Genomic DNA, 10,892 nt, shown 5'->3' on the forward strand with positions numbered 1-10,892 from the left:
CTCACCAATCCTTGCATTAAAATCTTCCATTACCAAAGTAAGAGGAGAAATATGACTCCAACTTTCTAATGTTTTAAAACTATTATTTAAAGTACTTAGATCATCAGGCGGAATATAAGCAATTAACAATGTTATTAAATTATTCGTTTTGTTTATCAAAGTAGGCTTCTGTAGTGAGATAAGAAGTAGCATATTATTGTTGAACTTTTTTATGTCAATTATTTTACCAAAATTCTATTTTATAAGGATACATATACCACCGCTTGGCCGACCCGGACCAGTAGGTTTTTGTGCTTGGATCGCTTCCACTATAAAATCATTGAAAAATTTTTTGTTATAATACGAGTTCGAAGTAATCCAAGTTTCAGTAATTGCTAAAATATCCGGCTGGTATTTAACGCAGAAGTTATTAATTAGTGATGTTTTATTTTTTATTCCTTGACCATTCAAGTTAGCAATGGAAACCATTTGATTAATTCTTTATAGTTCTATTATATTGCATATATTTTTGCTTAACATGATATCAGCTGTCTATATCTATTTGATCACTATAAGGACGAAAATTATCTACATAAACCAATTTGCTCAATTTTAGGCTATATGTTATTTTTTCTTGGTTTATCGTTAATATATATCATTACGGAGTTTAACTTGATGTTTTTGTTTCCGCAATTCATAAAATATTGGGAGTAAATTTTTCCTTCTTATCCTTGAATTTTTAGTTAAATCTGGGAATATTTGCATGTTTTCCCATTCTTCTAATACATTTTTTTTTTTGTTGTTTCTTTTGAATAAAAGTATAGAAGAATTTATCACGAATTTGTTTACTACTGAATGTTATTCTTACTGTTGTATTAGGTTTTTTTGTTATTAAGTTTATTTCTAATATCTCAGTTTGAGTTATATCATGAATATTGAGTACATTAGTCATAAAATTGTATATCTCTGACGTAGATATAGATTTCACACTAGGATATGTATATACAATTATTTTTTTATAATTATAATCATTAATTAAAGAATCTATTTTAAATTGCGTTAGTTCATTTTCACTTTTTTGATTTTCTAATTGTTGTTTTAAATTTTTAATTTCTTCCTCCATATATATATCTGTTTTTCTTTAGTCTCACGTATATCTTAACGTATTCTTTCTACTTCTTCTTTTATATATACCATTTGTTCTAACAATTTATCGTTTGAAGCATTTATTAAATCTGATATTTTAGTCCATATGAGTGCAGTTGAGGTGTCAAGTTGATTTGCCGAAGTAATAAAATGACTTGAATTAATATTAGGTGACTCACCTGTTGAATCCAATAAATTCTGCTGACCAGATTCCATACTGTATTTTGATTCGAGAATTCTTTTGTTTCTTCTTGTGAATCACTTTTCGAAGTCTTTCCCAGAATAAGAATGAAGCAGGTGTTTATTAGTCTACATAAACAAAGAAACTACTTTCGATTTTATTGCAAAATAGAACATACTACATTACATATAGAACATATTTTTAAAACCCATATAAGGTGTGTTAAACTGTTATAATCTATTCGAAATTTTCGACACTTTTGTAAGAATTTAAGAAACATATTTTATCTAATAAACGACAATCCTTGTGAAACACCGAAAAAACGAAATTTTAGGTATTCTAGGCCTCTTAATTTACAAGATATAAATACTTACACAACATGTGCGATGTGAGAGAGACAATTAGAAAGAAGCTTGAAAAAGAGTTCCTGTGTAATTCTGTTGATGAAAAAATCGATGCTTTGGGAAGATATATTGTTAACGTTTTCACTGGAACACTTGAATCTGCTTTTTGATGAAGAAATGGCGAAGGAAAATACAGTTTTGCTGCACACAGGTTTTGTTAAAACAACAAACGACTCAATTGTTGCCAGGATTATGAACAATGCATTGCAAATTTTGTGGCCGAATGCCATCCAGTATGACAAGATGCTTTTGTTCGATGTTTTCAACGATCAGCGAACCTTGTTAATGCAGTCACATTAAAAATAGCTCATCCCATCAGTGGCCGAGTGGATAAAACCACTAAACACTGGTAGCGGGTTCGGGCCTCGTCCCTGACCACGTAGAATTTTCCGGGTTTTCTTCACGTTTGTAACACCCAAAAAGGGACCAGTTTTCCATAAAAAAATTCCCAGGAGGCTTTTTCTTTGGCAGATCATCCATGTGTCACGTTGCCATAAACGAATAAAATAAAACCATAAATAGCTCATATTCCTTGTGAAATTAGAAAACAACTTGAACAAAAAATTCTGTCTTAGCTATAAATACACGATGGGAAAAATTATAGAAAACGAACAATTATTTATTGTGACAATGCTAGGCTACAATTTTTAATTTATTTTATTTAAAGTATATGCTCTCAACCTCAAATTAGTAATGGCTTGCCCCTGTACACCATACTTTTCCTTTAACAGTAGAGTCGTGCATGTCATCTATTAACTACTTCTAGGGGAAAAGTATTGAATTGAAATAATGTAATTTCTGATGCAAATCGGAAGTCACGTCATACATATATATATATTTATGGAATATTTTAGAGCACATTTCGTTCATTTCAAGGGAATATTTATGCATATATTTTCTATGGTTTAGTGGAATAAAATTCTGGGCCTTATTCATTAAGCTATCGTTGAACTTCTCTAGCAACATGCGGTTGTGTACTACTGTATCATATTGAAATCAAATATGCTGGCGTTGGCGGATAAAGTCGTCCAAGTATCTATCAATTACAGTTGGCAAGAAATACAGATGCCTCTCTCCAATAAGTGTCTCTCGAAGAAAAGCAGGATCAATGAGATAATCATTCCAAATTCCACACCACACGTTCAGGGAAAGACAAATTTGACGTCGTGTTCCTTGATGGCAGCGTGTGTTAAGCCTAGTACTCACATGCGGAAACAATAAGCTAAGAATTGCCGTTCCGTCTTCTTTCCACGTTGCGTGTACTCACATATGGAAATTATATTGTCTTGTCTGCAATTAATTGAGCCCGATGTTGAATGTACCATACTTTCTAGTTACACCGATCCAACGCTCTCGTCCCACGTAATGTTTACGACATTTTTTCTAAACGATATTTCTTTACATGTGAATGTTTATGATCCAAAAAAAATTGTTTTATTCTTTTCCATTTGTTTCCTCCTTCTGGGTCTTATTGCACCCAGAAAGGAAAGAAATTAAAATACAAATTACAGCATTCTTTCTGTCCTGTGAGATCCTTGACATATCAAAATATATTGCAAACACAAAGCAGCTCAGAACTACAGGGAAGTCGAACTTGTACAACCCTTCAAATTTTCGAGAGTATGTGATGTACCTTCTTTATCCTTTTAATTATATATATATATATGGAATATACTAATTTTGACCTGCTTACAAATTTATAATTAGAACAGTCGTTCTCTCTGCAATAGAAGCTGAAAAAATTTTTCTCTTCTTTAGGGTAGGGGATGCACCAATGAAGTCCATCCTCGATAAAGTCGATAAAGTATAAAAGCAAGCAGAATTTAAAAAAATCTGACAGTTCATTCTGAGCTATTATCCTAAATTACTTTTAGGAGAATGCCTGTATATTTAAAATATCTCTGTGTGTATTTGCTATACTTTCTCAAGAGAAGTTTATAAGCTATATTAATCAGACATAAATAGATAATAAATATATCTCTATGCTGATATTATTATTGTCTATTGTTAATTCTAATCTTCAATTAACCTTTGGAGTAGGAAAACTTGTTGAAATTAACAAAGATTATTGTGTATATTAATAGATACAAAAATATAAAAGGTTCTCAAGGTGTAAAAAAGAAAAAATGTTTCGTTTCTTAATAATTGGATTAATTTCTTTAGTAGGAGCGTATTATGATGTGCATTTTCAGAAGGAATATGATTATATAATTAGTGAGTATTATAATTTAAAGCCGATATTTTTTGTTATAAATCAATATAATCAAAACTTTACTTTTTATAATATAGTATTTGTCAATAAGTTGAATTTTACTTTCCTGATTGTTATGTACTATAACAGAGGGAAAGTATGGCAATCGATCGAAAAAATTACCTCCCTCCTTCATGATTTTTACATTTTTGGACTTAGGACACGTTGAAACGTTGAGAAATGCAAAATAATTCGGGGGTAATTTCTATATGTATGAATGTTAGTGCGTGTTTGTGCACGATTTTGTTCATCCTCTTCGAAGATTAATAACTCCTGTGCTTTTTGTCAAAATTTTCTTAAATTTTGCAGATAGATTTATGTATTGAGGGTATTGATGCTGTTAAATTTTGGTGGTTAAAGGTCGAGGGGTTAGGAAGATAATGGAGATCGTGTGTGTCTCTAGTAAGGTCGAACTTAATGACAATTTTACTCGTTATTATCATTTACAATTTTTTATAAAACTCATTCCTACCCTCAAAATTAAGCTTTTTTCTATTTTATAATAGTTAAAATATAAAAAAGCTTTTTAATAAAATATGATAACAGCATATTAAATGTTAGCCTTTCTATTTTGATTAATAATATATTACAGTAGATTCTCAATTAACCGGCACCCATGGGGACTGGTAAATACGGTATAAACATAGTTTCTGAAATCTCAGATAATGATTTATTAATTAAAATTATTGTTATATTGTTTAGTTGGCGCGGGATCAGCAGGATCTGTGGTGGCAAATAGATTGTCAAAAGACCGCAGTATAAGTGTTTTGCTTTTAGAGGCAGGATCCTGTCCTAGTCTTATCTCAGAAATCGCATCCTTTCCTGCGGAGTTACAGAAAACAAAATATGATTGGAAATTTAAAACAGTTCCTCAAAAAAATTCTTGTTGGGGACTTAAAGATCAGGTGTTTATTTATTTATTAACTATAAAAATCTTAATAAAATTTATTAAGAAAGTTATTCTTTTACAATAGCGTAGCTCCTGGCCTCGAGGTAAAGTTTTAGGTGGAAGCAGCATTCTTAATTCTATGATGTACGTAAGAGGGAATAAAAGAGACTTTGATCAATGGGCTAAAGATGGAGCGATAGGTTGGAGTTATGATGAAGTTTTATCTTATTTCAAAAAATCCGAAGATAATCGAATCACCGAGTTTAATAAAAACGGTACAAAATTCGTGTTAAATACAGATATCCCTCGACTTACGATATTTCGACATATTTATAAATGCTCCAGTGCATATTAGCAAACGAAGGCCTCTCTATACGATTCAAACAGAACAAAACAACTACTCTTCCAGTCCTATAACTGCAGTAATCTCATATTCTCTATATACATTTCATAACAGCTATAATAAATGTGCATTCTGTTTTCGTCATTACTGACACTGATTACTGTTTATGGTTATCTTAGCATGAAATTGTTTCACGGAATGTTACTTTTGTAGAGAACACGCGACCTCTCTCACGTAATTGCTATAAAACCAGGTGGTCACGAGAAGGTCGTGACCATCTGGTTTCATGTTTTTGTTCGCGTATACTATGTCCTACTGTCTGATCAAGTCGAGGGAAATCTGTATAGAAAAAAAATATGATCTATATAAATTAATAATTTATAATTGAAAATCGATTTATTTAGGTTATCACGGCATAGGAGGAGAACTGACTGTAGAAAAAACATTTGATAACTATTTAAAAGATATTTTTTTGAAAGCTGGAAAAGAACTTGGTTACGATTCAGGAGATTACAATGGCGAATCTCAAAAAGGTAAAAAGAGAAAGAGAGGGTTAAAAACAAAAGATTAAATGTACTATTTATTTTTAAATACAGTCAAGCATCGTTTAATGTTCACGATAAGTTCTGTGAAATAGGACGTGCGAACACTGTATATAAGTACGAAGTTATGTGGGATAGACTAGTGTATAATGTACTAGTGGGATAGATGTTCATTATTTAATTATTCTTATATGTCATAGTTTAATTTATTATATAGTATTTATATTAAATCTGGAGAAAGTTGCAAGATTTTCTGAAAATTATATTTCAGGATCTGGTAATGTTTGAGGTAGCGTATGTAAACGGTGTAAAGTTTACCATATATCAAGCGTTGCCTGGCACTTTGTACAGTACACAAGAGACATAACAAGCTTTTCTCTAAAACCAATTACATTTTCCTACCATATTAGACCAATGTCTCCGAAAAATTTTCAAATGATTAATATCTAACATCAGAAATCTTTGACGCATTTATAGCGCCTGCCAAATTATTTTTAGAACAAGAATACTTGACCTCATCTACTTATATATAGATAAGGTCGTTGAGGACATACATGTAAACTTATAATGACCTGTAAAAGGTCGTTGTAAGTTCAGAGTTTAAACCAGAAAGATACAGAATAAAGATAAAATTATAATATATTCCATCATTATACTTACTCGTAGATATATAATTTCAACATTGTTTTCTTCAGTATTTTCTGACATACAAGCAACGTTGAGAGATGGTACTCGATGCAGTACAAAGAAGGCATTTCTGGATCCAATTAGAGGAAGAAGAAATCTACATATTCTCACGTCTGCATTTGTAAAGAAGGTATCTTTACAATTAATTTTTTAATGTTAACAAACTAGGATTAGAGATTAATTAGAAACTTTTTACGAATTTCGGAAATAATCATAATTTATGGAATAAAATTTTAATATATAACACGAAAGTAATTAAGCAAAATTTACAGATTAATTTTGATGATAAGAAACAGGCAAAGTTTGTGACATTTGACTACCAAGATAAAACACTGACAATTGCCGTTAGTAAGGAAATAATTTTATCAGCAGGTGCGATCAATTCTCCTCATATACTGATGTTGTCTGGAATTGGATCTAAAAAAGACCTAGAAAAATTTCAGGTAATTATATAGTAATATTTAAATACAAATGTGATCATCTGTTTAAATTTTTGCGTTATATTTTCTTCAGATTCCTGTGATTTCCAATCTCCCAGTAGGAAAAAATCTACAAGATCACGTTAGCACATCTGCTATGATATTTACTATAAATAAGCCATATTCGTTTTTAAAGTCCAGATTAACAGTCGATGATATAATTGAGTATTTAAAGAATGGAAACAGTAAGAACACGTCTTATACATATTTAGATATTGAAACTAACAAAAAAAAAATAATCATAAGAATGTAATCACATGTTGGAATTGGCTAACATTCGCATCGGGTTCTTCCCAAGAATCCAGGATGCCGTAATGTAACGGCGTAAAATGTTCGTAGATCTAAGCAGAACAGCTTTTTGAAGTTGACAGATGTTAATTTTGTCAATATTAATTTGTTTCAAATGTTGCCCCGGGTTTTTGGGAACGGCACCCAGTGCGCCGATAATCACTTGTACTGCTGCTACTGGTTTGTGACACAATCTTTGGAGTTCAATCTTCAAGTCTACGTATCTTGTAATTTATTTTATCATTAACCCTGCTGTCACAAGGAATCGTGACATTAATAATCCATACCTTTTTCCTCTCGATGATGGTTATGTCTGGTGTATTGTGCGCTAGGACTTTATCGGTTTGGAATCTGAAGTCCCATAAAACTTATACCTACTCATTTTTAGTGAATTTTGTGATATTAAGATCCCACCTTGGTTAAATCATGTGTTTTGCAAATGTTCCAGTAAATCATCTTGGCAACGCTGTTGTGTCTCAATTTGTAATTAATCTGTGCAATCTTTTTGCATGAGCTGAGAATATGGTCTGTGGTTTCATCCGATTCATTGCATAGTCTGCATTTAGCGGAAGTTGATGAATTTTCAACTTTAGCTTTGATGACATTTGTTCTAATCGCTTGTTCTTCTGCAGCGAGAATAAGGCTTTTAGTTTCTTTCTTTAATGTTCCTGATGTCAATCGCTCTAGGTTTTGGTTTTGTCCAACTTTTCTGTCAATCTTTTTCGGAAATTGGTCATGCAGTGCCTTATTTTTCCAACCTTCTGCTCTTTCCGTCAATGTTTTTTGCCGATATTCTTTTTTTGTGCCTAGAACCTTCAGCAAGTTTCGATTCTTCACTTTCGTTAGTGCCCATTCTTGGCTATTGTTAATGTAATTAGCTAGAAGATGTTTTTCTTCTTTCACTGTTCGACGCTCTTGCAAAAGACCTCTGCTCCCAGATTTGCGAGGCAGGTACAACCTGTAAGTATCGTTAAGTTGATATAGGGCTTAGTGAATTGTCATCAATTTTCTTGTTTTCCACTTTAAGGCATCCAATCTGAATCAGCATGCGTCCAGTTCACAATGCCAGCAGCGTATCTGACAACTGAAATCGTCCAGGAATTGATGACCTTTATTGTATTGCCTCCATTTAGCTTTATCTTCAGGATTTTTCTGACCCTTTGAGTGTATACATTTGCTAACACTTGTTTTTACTTGACTGTGTCTGATGTTATCTAACTCGAATATGCCAAGGTATTTGTAGCTCTTGGCAAGGAATAGAAATGCCAAATGGCCATTTGGCATTTCTATTCCTTCACTTTCTGTAAGTTTTCCTTTGATCATAATCACAGTGGCACATTTTTCCAACCGAGATGTCTGAACTGAAAATACGGACCGTGTTGGTCAGTGAGTGAATGATTTTTCCATACAGTTTCAGGTCATCCATATACACCAAATGAGAAATTTTCTGAGCATTCCTAGCTGTTTGATATCCCAAATTTGTTTTCTGCAGGATCAATGACAACAGGATCATTGCTATGACAAACTCTCTGGCAATTATTATTATTATTACTTCAATTTTTTAAGTAAACATAACTATTTTTATGTTAGATAAATTAACTACACTCGGAGGTGTTGAAGCTGTCGCCTTTGTAAACACGAAATATAATCTTATGCAAGATTGGCCGGATATAGAAATAATATTCCAATCATTCAGTTTGGCTTCTGATGGAGGAACATCATATATATCAGGAATTGGGCTTACAGAACATGTAAGAAAAGAACTTATACTATGCAGTAATATAATTTAATACTTAATCAGAATAACTTATACTGTAATAAGATTAAGAGAAAACTCTTCATTAAATTAATTTATTTCGTATTCTTCATTATATTATTGTTGATATCTGAATAAATAAAACAGGTAACAAAATTCATATAAAGTAAACTTTTAATTAAAATTACGGTACTTAAAACAAAATCAGCTACGTTTATGAACATGAAATGCTATTTAATGAGTGGGATGCTTCTGGTGGATCTTTATTTCCAGTAGTGTTTGAATTTAGAACTATAACTATATAACTTATTCATATTGTAATGCTAAAAAAAGGACTCTCATAAGATTCAATCAGTAAACTGACTGAGAGTCTCTTAGTAATATCAACATGTATGGTTATAATTTTTAATTAATATATCTTCGAGCACCAGATCCACCATAATCTGGACATCGTAAGTTAATAAAATTATACTTGTAATTAATTTGTAAGGATTTATGTTGTTATAATTGTACGATTTGGACATTCTAAAATGTTTAACATATAATACATAAAATTATAATAATAATAATATATACAGTATATTTATTTACAATAACGTTATTAATATACTTTGTGTTGATTCAAATTTTTCTAAATTTAAGCAAGTTTTTGTCATATTTTTAAAACAAATCACTATAATTTTAATCTACATTTAATCCTTTTATAGATGTTCGAAAAATATGCGAGTCCTTATGTAAATAACGATACAATAAATTGTCTCCCAATGCTTCAAAGACCTAAAAGTAGAGGACAAATTCGACTGAAATCGTCAGATCCTTACGAACATCCAATTATCGATCCAAAATATTTTTCACATCCAGATGACCTCAAAGTTTTAGTTGAGGGTATAAGGATGATTCTTTATTAACTAATAAAATTATTACAAGTAATTCATTATTGTGTTAAATATTTTAGGAATGAAGATTTGTCTGGAAATAGCATCTACTTCCACCATGAAAGAAATAGGAACTAAACCAATAGAAACTATTGTTCCCGGTTGCGAAAAATATGAGAAATTCTCAGATGATTATTTAACATGCGTTGCTCAGACATTTACTCATACAGTTTATCATCCAATTGGCACTTGCAAGATGGGAAGTGTTTCTGATGAAAGTTCTGTTGTTGATCCTAATCTCAAGTAAGTTTAGAGAGGTTGCGGCCGACTTTTTCGTTGTGAAAACGTGAACGTCGGACGTTAAGCGCCGCTTTCCTGTAAGCCTAGAAGTTTGGCAATGACTTTTGGAACATCGAGCATGATTCACTGATGTTTCAAACGCCATTGTCAAACTTTTAGGCTTACAGGAAGGTGACGCAAAACGTCCGACTTTCACGTTTTCGCGATGAAAACGTCGGCCGGACTTCTCTCTTTTATAAATTTATTAGTACTGTAATTATTATTTTTGATGTGTAAACTTAATATATTTCATACAGAGTAAAAGGTGTTAAAGGATTACGTGTGGTCGATGCTTCTGTTATTCCTTCCATGATATCCGGACATACTAATGCCGCTGCAATTATGATTGGAGAAAAAGCTTCAGACATGATTCTTGATGATCTAAAAACATCCAGATCAAAGGAAGAACTGTAACAGATAAAAAATTTTAAATTTAAATCTACGAAAAACATTACAATGCCATTAAAATGAAATTCTGGATATTTTATTTGTTTGAATACTGTATTTTAAAATCTATTTTAATGAGCGCTACCGTCTTGTGGATCTGGATTCGAATCCGAATTTTTCAGATTAAGGAATTTTCAAGAATTTTCATTCTCAATATAAAAATATGAATTTTCTATTATAATTATACAATTTGGTAATATTTTAAAAATATTAAAAGAACGTAATTTATTATACAAAAAGACAAGTAAAAATATATTAACGAAATGGACAAAAATTATTTAAAAAT

General features: G+C 31.4%; 1 protein-coding gene across 1 annotated transcript; it reads left to right on the forward strand.

Moving 5' to 3' along the window:
• Window positions 1–3,836: 3,836 nt before the first annotated feature.
• LOC111633997 (glucose dehydrogenase [FAD, quinone]-like) lies at window positions 3,837–10,786 on the forward strand. The gene is made up of 11 exons (XM_023378664.1): window positions 3,837–3,924; window positions 4,664–4,866; window positions 4,936–5,125; window positions 5,598–5,726; window positions 6,431–6,552; window positions 6,695–6,865; window positions 6,936–7,086; window positions 8,780–8,940; window positions 9,653–9,830; window positions 9,901–10,123; window positions 10,417–10,786. Exons 1-11 carry the CDS (start codon window positions 3,837–3,839, stop codon window positions 10,571–10,573), a joined length of 1,773 nt encoding a protein of 590 aa, XP_023234432.1. The 3' UTR covers window positions 10,574–10,786.
• Window positions 10,787–10,892: the final 106 nt, after the last annotated feature.

The sequence above is a fragment of the Centruroides sculpturatus genome, unplaced genomic scaffold (genome assembly GCF_000671375.1).
Source record: "Centruroides sculpturatus isolate CEXI.00-Female unplaced genomic scaffold, Cexi_2.0 scaffold826, whole genome shotgun sequence".
NCBI classification, from domain to species: Eukaryota; Metazoa; Arthropoda; class Arachnida; order Scorpiones; family Buthidae; genus Centruroides; species Centruroides sculpturatus.